Raw genomic sequence first — 23,904 nt, 5'->3', positions numbered from 1 at the left:
AATGTCTGCATTGGTTCTTCCTGGCAAATCACGGGTGTTTTCTCACCTGGGTCCTAGCTGCACTCAAATCATCACAAGTTCTCTCTCCTGAGGTCTATTCATTGAATACTAATCTATGGCGGGCCGTTCCATAACTCGCTGAAGTAACCAAAGGTGTTTCTTCTTTCAACAAGACCACAGGCGGATTGAGAAATTTCGAGACCGCATGAAAAAGATGCGATCTTCAAAAGTAGGTCAATGAGCCTCAGTTCAGTTTCAGGACATCTCATTGTGAAAAAACATCTGCACCGGCCGTCATTGACAGCCCAACAATAAACAATAAAGCGAAAGGACTGAATGGTATTATGAGGATAATATTAGCAAAATTTTTGAATGAACCAAACTTTTTTCATTACAAAAAATATTTCATTTTTGCGGTGGAACTTGAACATGCACTCGCTAAATAATGAGTAATTTTATTCTTTCAGACACTTAAAGGATTTTTGGGCAAGGTGATTCATAATGGGGGGGGGGGGGGGGGGGCTACAATGGCTATTCGTCCTACTATGTAATTGTCAACTCTTTGACTTGATGTTTTACAGGTAAATTCTATGACGGCAAACATCCATGAAAAGGTCAAGGTCATTCCGCCTGTTTGTTATCATAGCATTGCATTAACCATAACCTGTATGGGCAAATACACCGAAATGTACTCTGGATAATCTCGCACTATAGAATATATTGTTTAATATGTATGAATGATTTCATGTGGATTTTATGCGTTCTATTATTGCGAGTGATATTTATGCGCAATCACCCATGTGGCGATACAAAATCATTAACCCACATAAAGGAAAATAAGAATATAAAATGTTTAGTCCATTTCACTGAGGTTTATCTGGCGCTATATAGTGCATTTTCAGCAGGAATGCGTGCATCTATGTATGGGGTAACCCAGCGAATCATACTCTATCTGATTGAATGAAGTTACCTGTTTACAGGGAATGTCTACTGAGTCATGGTTTATTCTGTATTCAGACATGTCTGGGGTCCTGACCCCTCAATATTGAAATGTAAATGTGATAAGATCCAACAATTGTTTGGCGTGTAATCAATATGACACTTGGGGAACGACATGTCTGATATGAATAAGCTATCAGGGATGAAGCCACTTGCCAAGGTCAAGGTCACTTGATGTGTATGTGGAATGGTCGAAAAAGCTTAAAGAACAACATTCGAAAATCACAGTGTTGACCTTTGGCACCGTGCATGACGCCAAAAACCCATTACTTCGTACTTTACTAATAAACTACTTTGAAGTAATTGTTTTGAGGATGACTTCAATTCCATTGCCACGTGTTCTGAAGTTAAAGTTTAATGTCTTGTATAGAAATCCAACTGGAAAGAACTATAGTTCCTTGGAGGGATTCTAATCTACGACCTATCGGTCTGAAGGAGAGCGCTCAATCGCTATGCCACCTCGTTCCCCATTCCTTTTGACATGAAAGCTAATCGTGGAACTCATTTCAAGTTTATGATGATCATACCGGGAGGCTGGTGTAGATTCTAGGCAGCGATTAGACTGCCAATTTGCACATCGATTTAATATCAACTCCTGTCAGCTCTGAGTTTGAGAGGCTGATTCCCATGCTCATGTGATAGAGAGGGCAATTCTCATGAAATTGGCTTCCTTTGGGGTCTCCAGTTAACCATCACTTTATAGATTTCAAACTGATTCCATTGATGTCACGCAATGAAAAATCAAACGGGGCAAAGCTCTGGCAAAAACTTAAAGGTTTATCAAATTAAAAGTTTTCAACAACGAAATGGTTAAGGTTAATAGTAAATGTACTATTGACCTAGCCATGTCCATCACTTCATTATTTATCAGATATCAACCATAACTTTTAGACTTGACATGATAACATTACTATTAATCATCACAGAAATGATAAGACGAAATTCCTGTTTGAAAAGCAAATATTGATAAGGCTGTGATATCGACCGTGGACTATAGATTTCTATATGTATAACCTATTTCAAAACTCAATTGAACTTCGTTGTCTAGAAGTGGGTGCATTGAGATCTGGAGAGGTGAGAATTTTGTCAACTGTTCAAATTGTGTGCGCAATATATTTATACAGTTCGAGTGAGTTGGCTCTGCTGATTTTGTCAGAGTTGGTATTCAAGAAGTTGAAATGCACAACTTATGTATAGGAAATTTAACTAGGTCTGAGCATCTAGCCCCCACCGCACCGCAGGAAACAGTCGAAGATGCTGTGGCTAATATTCTTTCAGTTGAGGCTATTTCTAGTTGAGGGGTCATTATTCTGTCCACGACCCTGGGAATCCAAAGAGTCCTTTAAATGCCCGGATCTATTAGCGGTAGGCCCCTGTGATTATGTTTCGCCAGTGACTGTCACGATTTAATGTCATCCCACATTGTGATGGTTCTCAACTCTGATGTAATCAGTGCCCTCCTTGATTCCCATCGTGATATTCCTGGCTAGATCCTTTGTGGTGCTAAACAGGTTTCTCTGAATCCTTGTTGTGTTGGTCAGCGTGCTCATCCCCTGCGAGTGTGATATCCTGGATTGACATCCGTTTTCAGATAAGCTTCTGAATAGCTCAAGGAGGTCTCTCTTCACCTGTTTAGTGCTACTTTAGATTGTTTAAAAGAGGTTCGGATTGTCGCGACCTCTCAGAATCTGAGAGGAGAGTAAAGAGAGTTGGGGACGTCTGTAAAAATCTTCGTGTTCAGGACAACAAGAGGTCCTCAAAAGTTTTTCACCAAATTTGTTTTCAAAATGCAAGTCAAATCTGCCACCACATGTTTCGTGTCCTTGGTTTTGGGAAAAAACGACTCGTCAAGGACATTCTAGCATGTTTTGTCAAACCGTTTCTCGCATTATTACATAACATTCTGCCATTCTGTTTTGGCTATTAAGTTGTTGAAGCCATTTTAAGCCTTCTTTGTCGAAAGATTAAATAGAAATCACTTCGGGCTTTGAATTGGGTAAGCCCACCATTTTCGACTGAAAACATGGTGTAAATTGTAATTAGTCTGTGGGACGAAGTGGAATGAAGTTTATTCTTGATATCCGTCTTGAACTTTGGGATTACTTAAAATGGGTTGTTTATCCTGAGCTAAGCATGACTGTGGCCAGTTAGGTATTCTGACCTAAGAAACAACTTTTGTAGAGAAAAGTCCTTTTATTCATCAGTAAGAACAAATGTGACCCTTCCAGCAAAACCAGTCGCATGTTGCTCACAATCAAGATTGACAACCTATTACAAGGTTTCCTTGACTACATTCATTAGCAGTGAGCTATGTTGGGTGAGGGTCTGTCCAGGTGCTATAGATACAAAGATGAGGACTGGAGGGGGGGGCAAATTAGCGAAGATCTGCTTTGCACCGGAAGTGATTGGAACATGTGTTTAGTTTCTCCTAGTTGGTGTTCATGCCAGCACACTTCAGATGAGTTGACGGCCATATCCCAATTTCAACAGGTTCGTTTTCAGAGTATTATTTTTCCTGATCACTGTGTTTTTCATAGCCTTGCTCACCTCCTTATTTCTTTCATGTGACTGCACTTTCCACTTTGAAAATGATAGTAAGGGTCATTGATTGTGAGTCATCTGGGTCATTGATACAGTTACCCTACTGATATTGTTAAAATAGATAGAGAAATCCTTGACAAAGTACGATTAATCTAGTTATGAGATTTATTGCCGACATGGTCATATAAAAGTTATTACTTGGCAAAGAGGATTAATGGCTTATGTGTGCTGCATTTATAACCCTGATATCAAAACATGTATATTCTATGGTCTCGTAACCTTATCTATAAATCTCTGAAAGCCGCCAGGCGGTTGTTTAGCATGTGATGTTCTGGTCTTAATATTCTTGAACAGTGGTCGTGGAATTCAGTCTTTCTCAGCAGAAAAGCTGTTAGAAGTTGTGTTCTGCCTCCCCCCCCCGGAAGCCTATTGACCCCCCACACACACGGGACCAAAGGTCGAGTATACGGCCCTGAGTTGTCTAGAAGGTGTTGAGAAGTTGGAACATCTTTTTTTGACAGACGAATCTCACTTCGGAGTTCCTCCACCGAGTGTTAAGAGGACCTGAAACATATCATCAAATAGCGTAGCCTTATCCCATTTGATAGCCTATGGTCGAGCAGTGCTACACCTTTGTTATACAAATGTGGCACCCAAGACAAACATAATGGTTGATTCTATTGGTGCAATGAAAGGCAAGGCATTCACAACTGTGTTGTGGAATAGCTATAAAAACCCTCCTTAGACATGCACACAAATACGCACAATAGAAAACTCCCCGGGATTTTGATTTACACCACTCCAGCATGCATAGACTACCGCCTTTGGCTATTCATATTGAAATGAGTCCACCGCCTTTCAGGTCAGCCTGACCGCAAAGATTATATCAGTACCTTGTGGTTTCGTGGAAGGTGTGCTTTCTGGCCGACAAGTGTATATCCTGTATATGTGAGTCTCTTCATCATACGATATTCTCCTCGGGACTTAATGCGCCCTTATTTGGACTGTAATTAAGTGACGTATTTGATATGTGGTTTGAGGTGTGTTAAGCGATATTAGCCAACTTGACGGAAGACAGCTCGGACTTTGTTAACCTTGATCTGGAGGCATGTAGAGCGGCCATTGGTGAGCACAAATTTTCTTGGACTTCTGATCTCAGTGTGGAAAGAAAGGTAGATTAGTTCACCAATGTCTGGTTAGTTTATTCTCTTCTTGAAATGAAGAGAGGTTACTGATCCCGACCCCCCCCCCCCCCCCCCCCCCCCTTCCCCCATATCAATGTTTCATTTCGTCAGAGCACATGGCCACGCTTGAGATCAGGCCCCCTCGCAATGATTTTGGATTTTTAGCCTGCTGGAAATGCAGGGACTCCTTTCAAAACGGGTGGTAAAATTCCTTCTCATAAAAGCCGGACCTTCTGATCTACAGTTTTAAACACTTCATGCTGTACATGCCCGACTACAAACCTCTTGTCCCTGTTTAACCTTACCCTTTTGAAGTTGAATATCAACCCACAGCAAATCTGTTATAGAACCGTTTGAAATCCGACCACCACAACAGTCGTGTTCTCAGAAAAACATGTCCCTCTTTGATATTTGGATTGAGTGGGTTTTCAGTAGCGTCAATATGCACTTTTAGAGTCCCCCCTGCGGGAGTATTGATATTTTTCTCCTAACATGTTGTTGCTGTATGATAATGGTCATTCTTTTCTATGTGAATAGGTGATATTATATTACACTGTAATAAATGCTCCAGTCTGTGTGTTTGTTTTTCCGATATTTTTACTTTAGTCAATAAAACATGTTCCATTGTCTGTTTAATCTATATTCTGGATAAACTGAGCAAATCCAATGCAATTCTGCGAGTAAATTGGACAGAAATTCTACCAAGATAAAATGAACTCATCTGATATGGTTAAATTGTCCCTTGCGTAAAAGTTGCTAGGCGACGGGCAAATGTACCAAGGCGACTTGCTGCTGTTCAGACAAGTAAATGTCATTGAAATTCCATTGTTTTTCTTTGTTGAGCCAATTATACTGGCACGCTGAATGGACAATGTTAAACTTTATGAGCTTCGCTCTCCATTACTTTTATATACTACTTTATCCACCTCGCAAGCATCCTATGTTTGCGGATTTCAAAAAATAATTTCCATTGCCAAAAATATATTTCACGAACGAAAAATTCATATTCGAAAAACAAGAAGAAGTTCTGTATTTGCCCTTATATACATCATGAAACAGCAAAGATAAAATGGGAAAATGATGAGCATTGCAAGTTAAGACAATTTGGGTTATAATCATGTTATTGTCTGTTTTATTGCTACCTCTCTGAATACTGTGAGCAAAGACTGCATGAGAAATTTTAAGACAGGGAAATTGCCCGGAAAAAGGTTTTAGACTTGACAAGTATTACAGTTATACCACCAGGATGTTCAACATTGAAATGTGCCATGATTGTAAAAATTATTCATCCCATGATTTTGCATTAGAAAGAAACCTATTCATGTTTGTTTAAATACCACCACAGGTTTCTTTACGGGGGGGGGGGGGGGGGGGGGGGGGGGGGGTTTAGTACTTTGAGCGTTTGAGATTTGCTCAGTCGAGACTTATCTCTCGACATTTTGTAAGGAGAGCTTATCCATGCCAAGAAATGTTAGGTCTGTACAAGAAAGCTCCTGACAATGTAAAGTGGTTCCTTAGAAAAGACAGTCTTTATTGGAAAGCCACTACTTTGTGTCCATTTGGGTCTTTCAATCTCGAAAATGTACTTGCCACCCACTGAGAGTGCATGGCACAATAATCATCAACATAAGCCACACCTCAGAGTTAAGTTGTGGTCAAGTTCATCCTGACTGAACATGAAGGAGGGAACCAGAGACACCCGCAGGAAACCTATGTCATTGGATAAAGACGCCCTTTCTATCGAACCCATCACCGCTGAGGTGTCGGTCGCTGATGTTTATCTTTATTTCTATCTTGCCGATGCTCCACAGTTGATGTCATAGCCTTTTACAACCCTATTTGCAGAGTCCTGCCTTTCTACTTCATAAAGGACATTCTGTGCAGTGACAGTCATCAAAAAACTTGGCGATGATGGAATTATATTGGCATTTATTAGTCTATTTCCTGATCAACGATGTCAGTCAACTTTCTAGGCCAGTGTCACCTGCTCCTCCTTGTGACCCAGTTCCACTGCCATTGTAGTGACCTTCACCTTCATTTCTCTCATCCCTCTGTGCATCTTTTTTTACTGCCTGAATAGCAGCCGCTTTCATTGTGTATCAAACCGTGATGGACCGCCCCAAGGGGACCGCCCATTGTTCTTTTGTGCAGCTCCTTGTTGAGAGTGGCATACTTGGAGCCAATGTTGATGACACTGCTAAAAATATCACACAATTCACAGCCGCCTTTATGAGCCAAATTTTTTACCCGTCTCATTCAAGGCATTGTCATTCTTCATCCATTGGTTTGTGAATTTATGATGACACTGGTTTTGAATTGGGGATAACTTGGGAACGACAATTGCATCCAAAAGTACAGGGCTTGCTAATTTTTCGTCTTTTAAGAGGACAAGGGAATGGGCCAAATGTTGTCGTATGATTTGAAATGAAAATTCGGCTTGGTTTTGTCACTGAAATTTCCATAAACTTTAAAGCCTTTATAAAATTTTAAATTGTGGTGACCTCAGTCAGAATGATGATAAAAAGGTCAATCTCTCTTGATTTCATAAAAATATCATAGAATAATCACCTGCTGTAAATTGATATTCAATATCAAGCTGCTATGCATCACAAAGACCCTTATGAGCAGCTGACATAAAGTTTGAGTAGAAATAAGTCACGACTGTGTCAGTACTTGATCATGTCAAGAGCATTTCCAGTGAAACACTTTGCTGTGTGAGCTGTTTTGACTAGTGCATTTGCACTTCATCCACCTATTCAATGACTTCGTGATACAGTAACTTTCCATTTTTGGTCATGTCAATGGTATTTTGTGATAAACATGTTGCTCCCCTGTGGTCAATGTGATCATTTTCGGTCACTTTTTGAGAGTGGTTATGTTTTTAACAGTTTTGACTTTTCGTGAGCAAAAAGTACAGCTATTTGTGTGACATTTGCCTTGCCAGTTCTTCTCGATGGTTAAAGGGCCTTTCCTTTCAGAGTTTCCCCGCCAGATTAAGCTGCATTCTTGCTTCTCAGTAACACATAGCACAAATAAAACAATTCCGGCTTAGTCAAGTAAATCTGAAGGCCTTCGTCTGCATGCAGGCTAAATGATAAGCCAACACAAAAAGCAGTGTTTGAACATTTCCTTGTGAAAATCTATGCCCATGCAATATGTTCTTTGTTAAAAAATCTTGTGTGTAGCAATATCCAAAAATAAATTCATTTCAAAGTACCTCTGGCTATATGTGTAGGCCGAGTAAATAACAAACCCTCTTTGAATATAGGCATGATATGTAAGGTACAAATATAAAGCCTTCTTGGTGGTATCGGTTTGTCGCAGAATTAGATAATAAGCCATTTACATACACCATTGACGTCAAATGTTTTCAGGAGACATGGCTCACAGCTTGTTTTTTCAAAGACTGGGCCTAGTGTGAATAGTTGACCCGGGTAAAAGGATGTAACGCGTCTGCTTAGTTAATAATGCAAGGATTTTAAATGATTGTAATATAAGCCAAAGTAAGCCGAGAGGATCTTATGTGGCTAAGTCTGTGGGTTTAGCTTTGATCCACTGATTAAACGGCTAAATATGTTCTAAACTAATCATAATGGAGCGAGGCTTTTCATTTACGTGACCTGGCATGCACAATATATGAGTAAGACATAATAAATACAATGTAATAGTAATTAGGACAGTTTAATATGCTGCCGGATATAAAAATATAATGTATGCAATTTATATGTTTGGCAATCTCTCATGTTTGAATAGCCCAGTTATTGTTATGAAAACATGAAAAAAGGCGCCCTATTGAACTCTACCCTGTTCATTGTATCACCAGTAATCTACTGCTGATTGTATGGAGGTTATCACTCTAACCTTTCCAGCTCTTGAGAATAGACTCACCCGCCACCCCTATGAATAGTATAACCCATGTCAGCGGAAAGGTGAGCGCACCAGTGGAACATTAGCTTCTTGTTATACCTGTGTATGAGCGGCACATTATGTCTTATACGTTTATTAACATCGCCAGAGATGGCGGAAAACCATCGAGATCCGGTTAACCGGTCGTTGGCGCTTTTACTGCGACCGCATACCGGGTGACCGCGTACTTTCTGTGTGGATACACTTGGACTTGACTCATTTCCCGAGAATAGTAAATTGACGTTCTCGTCTCTGTTGAGCCTCGGGTGGAATCTTTGTGCTCCGATATTCACCGATTCTTGGAGTATTTTTAGTGGTGATGAATAGTCTGATGTTTTGCTGATGGATTTTGTTAACAAATTGACTCCGGATTCGTCCAGTTCGTGTTTAAACGGTGTAGATCACGAGTGACCTTGAGAGAGTGCAAAACGGTCTTGAAACCTCTGATCGAGAGTACCACATTCTTGATAAAGTACAAGGTTATTAAAGTGGGCATGTGAGTATCTTTAGACTTATCAGTTTTGATTTGTCGTCTGCGTATTCAAAGGTTGAGTTTGTTGGTGATTGATCTCCTCTATCACGAGTCGGAAGCCGCCCCACCCCCCCACCCCGCTACCAACTATGCCCATGCCATTGCCAGTGTGGCCGAAGGTCTACACAATGGAGTCATCATCGTCATGGTGGAAGGCTTGTGATAACGATCCATTGACTTGCGATGGTCACAGAATCCGTGACAAGTGCCCAAAAAAGGTCATCACTGCTAACCCTGGTTGACCCTTACCAAGACCCCTCCTTGAAGCATTTGTCAGGGATTCTTTACCGAGTCTGGCTCACTCTGCTCATTCTTCGCCTGATTATCATGAGATGGTTTGGCTACCATGCTGGCATTTGACCATGAGATACGAGGCACAATGGAATAATGATCCCACTGATTGCGGCTGTGAGATAATGAAAATGTCTGGTATTTGCATGTCAATTAGGCGAATTCCCAGAAACTACTACATGTTTTCGTATTCCATCCGCCCTGTCTAATCTTTGTCATAATGATCATGGTTCAAACATCCGGCCCATGTGGTCTGCCAACTAGGTGGGTCATGTGGTCATTGTGATCGCAATTGCCATTCACGGCATATCTTACCCGATTTAAATGTTGTTTTATTGCTCATGATCTAAACTAGGTCTCGGAGAATTGCTGTGCCTTTGTACCCCAGTGGCATGTCAGTGGCTCCAAACAAGCCGACACATGTACCGCCTTTGTTCAGCTCTGTGGTGGGTGACCTAGTTTGGAGGGAAAAGAAAGACAGCCTCTGAAAATATCCAATTAGATAATAGATAATAGGACTCGTCCTATACACACCATGGTGGTAAATTCTGGCAGGTTTATTCTGCAATTTTCACATGGTTATTCAATACACTTTTTGTTCCAACTGTCATGGTTGTTCCAAGTTGAAATGACCTGGAATTCTTCGTGCATTAAGTGAACATTCCAATGATCGAAGCACATGCTCTCCTGTGATACTTAACTTGAAACAGGATGTGTCCTGATTCAAATGAAGCATGCTGGAATTAACTTTATACTTGGAAAATGAAGCTTGTACAAGTGTTAGTTGGTATTTCTGGTAGAGTTGAGGTGGCACCAAGTTGATTTGTGATGGTCTGATGAGCTGCAGCCTTGCCAGCAGGTGCGCAAACTCCCGTACTTGGCCCCACCGCAGGTACATCTTATTTACAGTTACCTCATCGATATCTATAGGCAATCACAGCCAGGTTAGGTTGAAACCAAGGCTGAGTTCTTGGGAATCTAGGGCAGGCAGGGGATCAAGTTTTACCTCCAGACTGAAATAGATGAGCTATGATTTCACTCTGGTATTTCAGTCAGGCGTAGGACTTGGGTAAATAAACAGTGATGATGCATTAGCAGGTAATAGTAACTGGTAGTTGATAAAGTATGGAATTAGTGAAACCTTGGAAACACTGATAAACCTTGGAATATTCAATGTAAACCATGGAATCACTGTGCAAATAGCGCGGGAAATCGGGTGCGTTCCTTCCACGATTTATACCCTCCCAACTGACAGTCTCGTCCCAGCTGACTTTATTGATAGCAATTTGCCAGTTAGTTCAGAAGCCAACATTTTTAATGTGGAGGATGACGTCATCAATTGGCAATGCGCTGTGGTCGTTAAAATATTTTATTTCTCTTCAATGGAAGCAAAAATTAGTTTTTATGATTGTTTTGTATTCCATAGACGATAAAGTATTATGCTCGGTACTAGATGCACGAGATCATAGGACAAACACACACGTGAATAAAAAAACCGGTTAGAACTGGTGACGTCACAAAGATCTCTGCATCCCTCGATGCGTACTGGAAGATGTAAGAAATCGCTCACGGCGAAGGAAATTTTCATCCGCAAACTTCGGTAATAAACATACATGACTAGGCTTCTTTTATTCATCGTTTGTTATAAAATATCAGTCAATCATAGACAATTAGGCCTAGACATAGTCGTCAACCTTATCCATGCATAATGCATGACAGGCCCCCAATTTTCTCTGTATCACCCTGTGTGAACAGACCGATCCGTAGTTCAAATAGGCCCCGCGTGGTGGTGGCGTATTTATAAGCGGAGCGCTATTGGTTCATATTATGGGTGTGTGGTGGGCGTGTCTTCCCATATTTGGGAGATCAGTACTGTACACTGGAGGCGAGGTACAACTCGGTTGTTCTTAAATATAGACTATTGAATCGGATATGCGACAGATTTCTAAATTACCATAAAATTCCGATCTGATCATGTAAGAATAAGCTCCAAATGTTGATTCGTAACCACGTTAGGTTCGAATGGCATTATTTCATGTTTTTATGCATTTTTAGGACTGATTCCAAGGTTTATCACTGGTTCCAAGGTTTCACTGATTCTAAGCTTTATCAACTACCATAGTAACTTCTCTTTACACTCAGTACACATCATCGCACTTCCCCATGCTCATGGCAACTTAGCCCAGTGACCTTGACCTTGGCATGTGCTGATGCTACGTTTGGCCAGCAGTGTGAAAAAGGTAGGCTTTGTTTGGTACTGATCATTTGCAAGGAGGTCTCCTTCAGTGCTGCTGTCGTTGTTGAGCATGGATGTCTTCTTTCTTTGTGATGATATGTCATCGTTGACCTTGACCCTGAACCATTTGTGTGTTACTTGATGGTTGGAAGACGGCCAATTTGGGCATGTGTTAAAATAACAATGATACATGCATGTAGATGTAACAGTCTGATCAATTCCTATTTTTGAGGAGAATATTCGAGATCAATCATGTCGCATGTTGTGGGCTGTGTTTCGGCAGCATATGTAGTTTGTATGCAAACAGCTTTTGCGCTGTTTGTACTTCTGATGAATCAGCATTTCGTGAAAGTTCTTTGTTTTCATTCAGAGAGCAGAAGATAGACATCTCAGAATGACATTTTTACTCCAAGGACTGGTCTTGCTATGAAAAATAAGGTTGTCTACCACAGCCGTCTTGAGAATATATGTGGAAAACGTCTGCCTTTTCCAGTGCTTTTGACATTCTTGTGATGAATGTGTTTATTGCAATAAAAACAGCACAACATCCTGTAATGATGTAAAATTACAGCGTGTTTTTTCAACAGTTTGTTCCAAACAATTAGTATGTGATGATTGCATTTGCCTAATATCGTGTAACTTGGGCCTTTGATGGCAAGGATGTGGTCATCATTGGTTATTATCGGTTCACCTTGGACCCGGAGTTGCGTCATTAAAGTGGTGGGAGAATATCGCAGCTGCTGCTGTAAAGGTCAACACAGAGAGTGCAGTCAACTCACAAACGCTTAAAGTTGTTCGATAGTCTTTTTGCAAACTAGTCCAGATGAACCATACTGGCTATCATGTCTCGTCCTCTTCTTGTATGTCAAATTTATCTGACAGTGTCTAAAGTGTGCCCTTTATATTCATATCATATGAATAGCCACTTAGCCACTGTGCTGTTGGCTCTCTTTATTGGACCCATCCGAGTCGATTGTGTGTCTGTAAAAGTAGTCCCATGATGTTGAATTCCACCAACGATGTTATCATATGGATCGATAGGGTTGAATAAACCACAGCTTCTCGTGTGTATATCTTTGGGTTGTCAACACTTTGCTGGTAAAATGAGAAATGTCTGCTGGATTCAGTCATGCCAACTCATGGCTGAAAAAACTTGATATCTTTTGTGTGTACGGATATGTCAGTCTAAGTAATGTCCTGTCTACTTCAAGATGAACTTAATTGCCCCAGAAATTAAGATTTTAATGGTTATATAATTGGTACAAATAGTGTAAGTCACATTCTGGAATGAGTCATGAACAAAGCTTGATAGGCCCAGTTGTAGATGCCATTCAGATTGTTTGATTCCAAATGGTGCCTTGCTCGAGGTCATTGTTCAGGCGAGATAAGAAAGTTTTGACCGACAGATTATGTGCTGTTGGCTTGCAAACTCATTCCCTGGACCAGTGTTACCAGCTGTGTTAGTGATTTCATGCCTTATCTTATCTCTCAGTAAAAGAGGGCATCATGTGCGGGTCACTGGTTGTAGGAGAGGGACAGTAGGAGACAATTTGTGAGCACCAGTGGATAAAAGGTCGTTTGAGGGGGACCTTGAGGTTGTCGTTTGTTTTAGTCCACTACTGCTTATACTTCAATCCTTGATTAGTTACTCCTATGCTTTAACTAACTGTGTATGTATTCGGAACAAATAAAAAAGTATTTCTTTCTGGCTTGTTGGCATAATGGATTTGTATTGACCTTAGGGCCATGGAGGGGGACAGTCATTATATTGGTGATTGTAATACAACTTTAACCACCTGCTGACCTATAGGGCATACACATTCACAGCAGGTTTGTGTGGTAATTTGTGCTTAAAACCTTGCATAGATCATACGAAAACAATTTGGTCTGAGCTCTGTCCAAATTGTATAGCCTATCATGAAAACAGAGTTATTTGTAATTTATTTTCATTACGTGCTCGGAAAGGATTGGTATCCTTTCTGATTCGAATATAGAACTTTTGTTTGTTGCAGGAACAATTGTCAAAGCTGAAAGATGTGACATCACCCCAAACTTCCTGCGTGATGAAAAATCGTGGGTTTTCCAAGTTGGAAAGTCATAATGTTTCTTTTATCAGCTTTCCTTGACTCGTTGGCTTTGATTTGGCAACAGATCAGACGGTTCCACAATAATGATAGCCTCGACATCCTTAAATTTCACTCGACTTATGTATGTGTTTCTTTCTCTTTCTAGCCCCATTACTCGCGGACTAGAAGCCAAAGTCCGAGCCATTCTGCACCCACAAAGAGTGCACCAGTGAGAAAGCCGCGTCAGAAACCATTGGCGGCAGCGGCCCTGTCATTACCGCCGCCACAAGCGGTACCTCCAGTGCCTGCCATTCTTCCAGAGGAGAAAGGTAAGAAGACGCGCTGCCACTAGGTTGAGGGTGTGTGTGTGGGGGGGGGGGGGGGCGGCGCATGTCCAAGCGGAGGGGTGCGTTCTGAGACGATGCCTTAATAGCCTTATCAACAACTCATTGGGTGAGACATATGGCAAAGTTGAGATAAAAAAGCATATGTACATTTTTCATGAATTTTGCCAAACGACATAATGTCACTAATGGTTAATGTAGCTGGCCTTCATGGTAAAGGGGTTAATTTGATTGTGGTCACAGTGTGAAAAACTTGAACAAAGCCCAATAGGGTCCCATTATGAAGTTAGGTTGATCACAAGTGTGGGTAGTGATGTAAGGTAATGCAGTTGACAGCGATTATGGACTGTGATGCAATTAGACACGTCCATGGTCAGATTTCTCCAAGCCAAGGTCAAGGTCACTTGGCAATTTGAGGCAATTTGTTAAATTGGCTTGAAAAGGACGAAAAGGTTGATGATGATTCATGGATGGTGTCACCTGGCTGTTTTGTCCCTGGTATTTTCTGATGTGGAGCGCTTGTCTGTTCCAATTTACCCCTTATGTAACAGCTCTGCCTTTGTCAAGTTACGGTGGCAACTCCTCCTTTCGTCAGGGATGGAATGCTTTTTATAAGCAGAGTATCATTGCCAGAGACCATTTACTACAAGAGCCGTATCCAGTTTGACCATATTACCATATTCATTGGTCATTTGCAGCAGATCTGTTTATCAATATTTGCTCCTGCACCAGATTATAGCTGCGTAATCAGTTATGTTATTATGGTTATGAAAGATATTGATTTTTGCGCAGGCAGTGGTATTGACAAAAAGGAAATCAATGTTTTGTGATGTAAAAATAAAACATAATAGTACTGTAGTCAGAGAATTGACATAGCCGTGAGAACAAAGGCTGGGGCTCGGGTGTAGTGATGGCGATATAGAATATCATTTGAGAGTTTATTGTGAATAATACATAGAATACTGGAGAGTGCAATATTTTTGTAACCTGAATACGCTATTGTCCATTGAATATCGCCTGATGAATAGATGACGAGATGATTTTGCAGTGCCTTGGATGAATAGTAGGTTGAACTTTTGATAAGTGCTCCCATGATATTTCAAATGTTTTGCCCTTCATTTTGGCCAACCTTTGTGTACTTAATCCATGAGAGAATTAGGATCAGCCTTTTCAAATGAATTCGCTTGAATTTACTTGATATATTACTTGGACAAAGGTGATATCCTTTAAAGCGTTGTATGCCCATAGGCCCATGTCTTTGCCTGTATTTATGAGGACTGGTTTGGTGCTAAATGCACAATTATAATGACAATGAAAACATTGCACTAAACCACCAAATTCCTTCAGAGTATTTGTTAAGTAAGCATGTGTCTAATGCACATTGCCACACAACACTTGCTAGCCTCTTATGTCCCTGTAATCCTTCTGGGAGTCACTATTCTGAAGCTTCCAAGAAAAGCAGACATGTTTATTTTGGCCGAGCAGCCATATAAGTCCTTTGGAGGCCATCACATGTAAAAACCCCCAATTCAAGCATGATTGAAAGTTTTCGCCTAATTAGCTCTCTTTGCAATAGGTAAATCTCCACCACTATTTAAACCTGCTAAATATTTTCGCTAATCCTTGATTGCACAAGGGGAGATTGCTGGCTTTTCATTGAGGTAACTGGTGCCTTCAGCCTGTGCAGGACCTGTTTTGTTGTCAGGGTGCAGTGAATTAAACCCCATTGTCAACTTGCCCCATGCTGATCAAACCGGCTTTCCAATATTAGCCTTTGTTGGGGCCAATTCCCTGATTCCTTACCCATTGTTGTATCCTTAATACCCCATTGTCATGCTAATTTTGTTAGGAATGTATACATCCAATGGCTGTGGACTTTTCAAGCAGCGCCAATTGACCGAATTCACTGTACAAACCGCTTGTGTTTACCATGTCATAACAATGGTTTTATTGTGGTGTGTCCAGGAATTTCACCGAGGGGGGTGACCATGTGGAACCCGGGTGAATCATTTCGGAAGTATCAGGGAATGGATCGAGTCCCTCTGAGTGGGTCTGTGTGAGTTATTTACGATTCAGAGGAATAAGGGGAATTTCAACTGAGGCTATTTCTATTTAGCACAGTTCGATAAAACTTGGAATAACGTGGTGTATAAGTGGGATTTATTGAGTTGTGGATGTAGCATGTGACATGTTTTGAAGTGGCGGATATCATTGCACTCTAGAAATGTAAGTAGGCCCTATATTGAGGAAGAGACAAACCAGGAAAGTGGTGTTTTTTTTGGACATGTGATTTACAATCTTGGAAGTCATGACAATCAATTAGGATACAGGAACCAACATGTTCTTGTCAGAGTACTCAGTATTGAAGGCAGGTGATCCTTTTATTGCCAGTTTTGCTGATTCTGAGTATTTTGGATTTCTTAGAGGGGGGAGCAAACTATGACAAAATCAGTCAGCCTCTTACTTCTGGTAAGCTGATAATGAAAACGGGAACAAATGTATAACCAGTGCAGTTGTGCCACTTCTGAATTGTTGACAAAGAAATGTCAATAAACTCATATTTTGGTTGTAAAAGTCTTTATCTCTTTGGCTTCTGTGACAAGTTCAATAGGGTTCCTGTCACGTGTTTACTCACCACTTGAGCCACACCACATCCTGGTTGTTGTCAAATATGGTGTGTCATTGTTCAGTAACACACCACTCATCTGAATATGAAAAGAACGTGATGTTTGAAATCATGTTTGGGGATTGGCAGAAAAGCCCCCTCCCCCACGTAACTGACCTAATAACTCAAGTGTTTCATGGAGAGAAAGCAGTTCACGCCAAAACTGTAATGGACACACCACATCAGTGTTCCCGCATTTTGTCTAGCACATCCAACGTAAAATTACTTGCGTCTTCCCATGGGCAGCTTGTTATCAAAAATGCACCAAAAACCTTCAACTTAGAAGTGTCAACGTGTTGGTGAGACATAATCAATGCTGATTATCCTCGTTTAATTAGACAGAATAATGATCAAGCTTATACAGCTGCTAATTAACCTGCGGGTAAACCAATTTACTCGTCCGATTGTGGTGATGGTATTTAAATATTCTATTGAGGACATCCGGGACAAAATTATCAGTTACATGTACGAGTAGTTTTGATCTGATGTGGTAATGTTATAGACCCAGACGAAGAAGGGTGTCCCACACCCTCTTCAGTACTTTGAGTGAGGGAAGAGCTATAAAGGTGTCAGTCACTTGGACAGGCCAACATATTTGAAATCCTGGTTTCTCAGAACTGTTGCGATGACTCCTGACCTCCTGGCTCATTTGTGTCAAATGATTCAAAACAGTCCACCTGGCCTCGTTTCCTCTCAGCCTGGTCTCTTCTCTACCTCTGCTTTGATGTGTATTGAAACTAGTTTTCAGATCATCTTCGACTGTTATTTGATTACAAATCAAAGAAGAAAACATACATTCATTGCATGTACTTCGATTACTTTACCCCTAGAGGTTTAGCTGATGTACTCTTCGATCGTATTTTTCAGAAAAACCTCCTGAAAAGCCTCCAGCACGAAGCAGAACACGGGAAAGAAAACGCAAGCCAGTGGATACAATTTCAAAACCTCTGGTAACCGAAGTGAAAAAGACAGTGCCACCTGTTAACAACAGTGCATCTAGTAATAGTAAACGTGCCAAGTCCAATGACAAATCCGTCGGCGGAGATACTCTCAGTGAACTTTCTTGTGTCCCAGCAGCAGCGCCAGTGCCGGGCGATGTGAAACCAGCAGCTAAACCTAAAGAGAAACGACCAAAGCGACATAAGCCGAAGTCGGAGAAAAATGAGAACCAGGACTCTTGTAAAGCAAAATTAGTGAAAATAGACAATAAAAGGGCGCCCCCTGTGGAGCCTCTAAGCGTTAGTGAGACTGTTGTGACAGTTCGTGAAGAAACTGTTCTACCATCTGCATCTGTTGTGCAGAAGGTGATTTCTGAGGAAATCAAAACTGTTATAAAACCAGTAGAGTTTAAGTTATCAGAAGAACAGGTACAACCTGTGGAGTCTTCTGTCAATTCTGTTGGTGTAAAACCAAAGCAGCAAGTTCCTGAAGTGAAGGAGAAATCTCCGCATAAAAAACCGGAGAAGGAACGTCATAAGGACAAACCGGAAAAGGAACGTCATAAGGACAAACCGGAAAAGGAGCGTCATAAGTCAGGACATAAAGATAAGCCTGAAAAAGAACGCCATAAGGAGAAGAAGAAGAGAAAGGAGAAAGTGAAACGGCCTATTGTGAAATCTGACGCTGATCAGAGTGACGATGACAAGTCGTGTTTTGAACATGATGAAGAAACGTCACGTTTGATCAATTCGATTATTGAGTCGATTTCACGGGAAACCCGTGAGGAATCGCAGGAGAAACAAAAACAGGCTTCGCGTGCACGCACAAAAAGTGAAAATTCTTATAAATCTGAGCCAGTTGCTACGACTTCCGATGAATCTGGTAAATTTAGTGACGAGTCCGCAATGCACTATAAAAAGCAGCTTTTGTTAGGAGAAAAGTCAACTCAGGATATATCTGCTGCGATCAATTTGAACATTTCAGTTACCGACCAGTTAGCTAAGCTTGCTAAAGGTAAAGCTGAAGCAAACAGCAGCAAAAGTGGAGCCAGTACTAAGGCTACACCGCCTCCGTCTTTAGAGTCTGTGGGAAACTCCGACAGAAGACTCAGTCACGACTCAGCACTAGGAGACAGTGCTCTTAGTCACCAATCTGAATTTAGGTCCGAACATATCTCTCGCGTACGAAATGACAGTTTCTCAGATGAACGCTCATCCTCTAGACTTAGTAGTAGTTCAAGAATGAGTGATGAGAGACGGCCAAATTCACGAGTTGATGAAATCCGACGCAAAGGCATAGGTCCTAGTACGAGTCCTTTGGTGTTCGATAAAGACAAACCAGTGGAACCTTACCGGGATCCAGAATTACTGAAAAAAGACAGTGAAGTGAGACATATCACTTCTTTACAACACGCAGCCATGCAGCGCCCTCATACGCAAACGCCGGTCTCTGCAGCCTCCACATATCCGACTGTCCATACGCCGTTAGCACCGCATCATCAAGCTCTATCTGCACATCACCCTGGGCCACTGCTGACACCGCTACATTTCCCCCAACAGCATCTCTCGTCTATGGCATCATTAACCCATCCACATGTCCTGACACACGGCTCGCAGATGGACATGGCGTCGCTGGTAGCACGTGGCGCCATCCCACAGCAGCAGGCCCATCTCATCCAGTACCCAGCCCACCTTCTGCAGCAGCACCAAGCGTACTCTTTTCAGTTACATGGGAATGTATCGTTATCGCAACTTGAAGTGTTATGGCAACGGAAGTATCCCACAATTCCTGTACCTCCGGCATGGATGCTGGCACAGTACCAGGAGGAACTTTTACGGGATGTGAATTTATTACGTGAACGTGAACTTTTGGAGCGTGAACGGATAGAAAGAGAACGATTGGAACGAGAGAGGGAAAGAGCCGAAAGGTAAGGATAACTTCTATTACGTTCTTGCAAGGTTGCTGTTAACATTTATATGAGCCAGAGGCCATTGCTACCTACGTTGTACTGTTGATGGATCGCCCGGTATGCGAAGCTCTCTGCAGCCTCCTCACAGCAAAAGTGGCACATAATGAAAGGTACACACAGGAATTCTTATCTTGTGTATGGCAAATTTTTTTGTCTGAAGTGGGAATCCCGGTACTACCAGGTTCAACGGCAGGAACCTGCAACAGTATCAAGCTCTATAATATCAAAAGCTATACCTGTCTATTCTTGTTGGGGGGTTTGACAGATTATTACAGTACAAGTGCACTTTACTTGGGGATTTGTAAAACCTTTGATAGGTTTGATTGTTGTATGCTAAACTGATCATATTAGATTATCAGCCTAAACAGTAATATCAATTATTCAATGGATTAAATTTTATCTCTCAGATTAGTGTGTTTGCTATCTATGTTTAGTCAAGGTTGACACGTATAGAGTTGTTCATTAACACATGAAATCACGAAATTTCAAAACTGTTGATGGAAATTTGCACTGAGGTGTTCACAGCAAGGTGAAAAAGAGGTCAGGCAAAAATTTGTGACAGATAGGTGTTAAAAAGTGGAAAACAGAGTTTGCACATCCACCAGAACATTCACATTGAAAAAAATAATGAGCATTCTGTAAACAGGGGAATGCCGAATTTATTGACCGGACTTTCACTTTGCCTTGGCAAGTTAGAACTGTCCTCGTCTCCTCAACCTGGGGTGGTCATAATATCTGAAACTAAGATGATGAAAACGAGAACTAACAATGCATTTTACGGTGTGCTAAGGAAAAGATTCTGATTTGTCAGCCTTCCAGTTAGATTATGTGATAAGCTTCATATCCTGACAACGCCTTTGAATCATTGGCTCTCGGATCAGTGGCAAATTGGTCCACAGCGTAGTATTAGACCTGCCAGCCTTGGGGCACGTTCCTTGTAGATTTATAATCGGGTTGAGCGGGATTGGCTACATTTCATATTTATTGGCGCCCCCCCGGAGGAGGCAGATAGGTGCACATATTTCATATACACCATTACATAGTTTGCCGTCTGGCAATTTTGGATTTTTTTGTGAAGGGATAATCACTCCGTCTCTGCACCACAAGTTGAATGCTAATGATCACTCAATGTTGTATTTTTAAAAGGGTCGCATTTCAGTCAGGTTGGCTTAATTGTTCCGCGGGGATGCGCACACTGCAAGTGTTGCATTGAATATGCATTAGGCCTACCAGTACCACTGGTCATAATGCCAATAATGGGCACCTGGAAATGCGCACGGGAAGTCATCAGCGCTACTCAAGGATGGAGAGCGTCATTGAACATTTTGGGGGAATTGAAGTAGTTGACACTAGGGCAAGCTTTTTTATTTATGATTCACATCTAGTCTGAGTATTGATTAGCTGATCTTAAAACTATTGGCTCTTGTCGGGGTGTCACTTGTGGCAAATGAATCGGTGAAAAGTGGCCCATCCAGCTGTTGTCTGTGAGGTGACTCATTCCTGTGTGCTTAAGTACCAAGACCTGCTTTCTGTATGAATCCATTCATAATAAATTTACATTCTTGACAGGCATGAGCACTGTAACATGGCCACAACATGGGTTCCTGGTATGGGACTCCAGGATGCCAGGATCATAATGTAACAAGCGTGGTATGTGTTGTCTCGCTGATGATACAGACCCAGGGCACTCAAGTTGAGAGAGGCATTTGGAGTAAAGTGTTCCTTTTTTGTGGTCACCATATCGATGGGGAGGGGAGGGGGGGCACTTAAACCAGGAACTCATACCATGAAGAGTATTTCTAACAGCAATCATCGTTGATGGATGCCCATTGCACTGAACTGAGTCATCCTGTTTACCATGAAAACCTTGGTTTTTCAAGTAATTGGCACATAGTAGTGTAATGTAAACCTGCTGCTGTTGCTTCACAAGTTGGTACACAGCACTTCTGGTTCACTGACAGCTGTTAAGTTCAGTAATTGGATTGAAAAAATCACTTGGCAGAGGCGGCATTACGATTCACATTTGGTAAGATCTTGCAGTAAGGGATATCCAGGTCTCAGTGACAGACGGGGTCTGTGTCTGAGTGGTTGACGGCAAAGGCTAGCAAATTTCAATCCATATTCGTAACTTGAGTTAACACAAGCTTCCTCGAAATGTGCGACTTCTCGAAAAATATTTGATGTGTAAACTTGCCGTCTGCCCACGTGGCTCACATGTTCCAAAATCAATGGGAGTGCAATTATATCGCTTGTGTTGTTGTTGAGCCAATACCAGTCTCACAGACTATTTGCATATTTGAATGTCCCCTGTGGTGTAAATTCAAATACGGAGTAGGCCTATGAAATAATGCTTCGGCATTCCTGCTGGGTTTGTCTCTAGTTCTTTTGCAAAACATATTGTGCTTTTGTAGAATTGTTAAGGGGGGGGCTATGTCGAGACAAACGATTTCGTATTTAATTTGTTTCGACAAAGTGATAACTTACAAAGGCTTATGGGGTGTTTTGTGTTCGAGTGTTTGCCTTCAGGCCTAAGTGTGTCTCCATTGAGTTTGCCTAGTGACTGGAACTCGGGCCTCAAGCGTAAACTTGGCCCTTGCATTAACTTTAATGTTATTCATCAATTCTATTGTTATCACAGCCGGCTTAATCCGATCAACACAATCGGCGTTTTACAACATGTAATCAGGAATCTTTGGGAAGTTAGCAGTTTTTTGGCCTGTCAAATTCTAAATTTCCTCCAACTTAAGTGTGTTCCTTGAAAAACACTGGAAGGGTTAATATGATGGTGGAGGAGCTTCCTTTGTGATGTTTTTCCATGTGATGATAAGCATGTTTCCTAGTAAAAGTCAGGCTGTGATTGATACCCAGTGTTTTTCCTGACCGCCAGTTTGCAACCTCTACCTGATACAACCAGACGCCATGTTTATCTTGCTTCTACACAACAAAGTCTCGAGGAGGCTCAATCTGGAGTGTTTCCAGGTTGTAGATTCACAACAAATGGGCCTGTTGCCCATCTGTATGTCCATCTGTACGTCCATCTGAATATCTGTGTGCCCATCTGAATGTTTAATAACACACTGTCACCAATGCCTCTTTGTGGCTGATGGCATGATGTTCGGCCCAATCTATCTACACTGTACACTAGCAAGGTGATTGCATGCACACAAGACATGGAAATCTTCATCATCAGTCGACCATGACACCAAAACGAAATAAATATCAGGACCTTATTACTCAGATAGTAGTAGTACAAGCCCTGTATTCTGTCATGTGAGTCACAAGCTGTTACCAGGGCAACCAGTGACATTACTACAGAATTCCTCACATGACATAAAAGCCCCGTACCTGATTAGACTACTTTGATCTGACAGCTGTGATATCCCCACAGGCGTATGTTCAATTGTGTTATTAACACTTCTTGTTTTGTAACGAAGATGCACAGGTTTACAGGGTCAAACTTGAACGAGTATTGGTTTTCTTGATGATGGGACTGCCCCCTGGCACCCTCCAGATTGTCTTACTGTATTATTACTACAACAGGGGGCCTATAGGCCTAGTGTAAATGATAAGAAGTGTGTGTGAACAGGTATGTGGCATTCCTGAGAATCTGGCATATGTTTGTACTCCATCACAGACATCATTGCTTACATCCAGCGACTATACACAGGAAACGTGTTCTACCTGTCTTGTATTCCCTCTATAAACTGGTTTGCCTATTCGGTTGTGAGAATTCCATGAATGCTGAGGTTGTAGGAAGCTAAGAAATGTATTTGTCCTGGCAACTGCATCCTTTGTTTGGTTCACTGGAGATGAGTTCTTCCAGGGACGATTTACCTCTTTTCAGAAGTGTACATCATGGGGCCTTGTTTGTGATCTCTCTCTTTTCACAGCATGGGAAAATTGCTTCTCTCACCAACCCTACTTAACACCTCAGTTTAATGGGGGTTGCAGTTGTGAATAGGCAAACCCAGCTGGCTCGTGTATAGGCATCATGGGATCTTATATGCAGTGGCCATGTCATGAAAACCCAACAGGCATCTGAAACCTTGTTGGTCAAGATGGAATATAGGGTACTGGTTGCAAGTTTGAAAGGGTTGAAGCCGCAAATAAACCAAAGAAGTGGTGAATTTCCGAGGGTTAAGGCTGCGAACAAAGTGAACCGGATGCCAATTTTAGAGGGTTAAACCTGTGATGATATTGGGTCTGTCTGGATCTGATAGCAATCTCCTTCC

General features: G+C 41.5%; 1 protein-coding gene across 4 annotated transcripts in view; it reads left to right on the top strand.

Annotated features, from left to right (window-relative positions):
* The window catches only part of LOC135490037 (probable JmjC domain-containing histone demethylation protein 2C), a 96,479-nt gene that overhangs the window by 56,623 nt on the left and 15,952 nt on the right, over positions 1-23,904 (top strand). For all 4 annotated transcript variants that reach the window (XM_064775689.1, XM_064775687.1, XM_064775686.1 and 1 more), the window contains exons 7-8: positions 13,922-14,084; positions 17,632-19,630. In XM_064775689.1, the coding sequence (XP_064631759.1) occupies positions 13,922-14,084; positions 17,632-19,630 (2,162 nt within the window). The remainder of the gene's footprint in view (positions 1-13,921; positions 14,085-17,631; positions 19,631-23,904) is intronic.

The sequence above is a fragment of the Lineus longissimus genome, chromosome 6, assembly GCF_910592395.1.
Source record: "Lineus longissimus chromosome 6, tnLinLong1.2, whole genome shotgun sequence".
Classification (NCBI taxonomy): domain Eukaryota; kingdom Metazoa; phylum Nemertea; class Pilidiophora; order Heteronemertea; family Lineidae; genus Lineus; species Lineus longissimus.
This window is presented reverse-complemented; position numbering and strand designations above follow the sequence as displayed.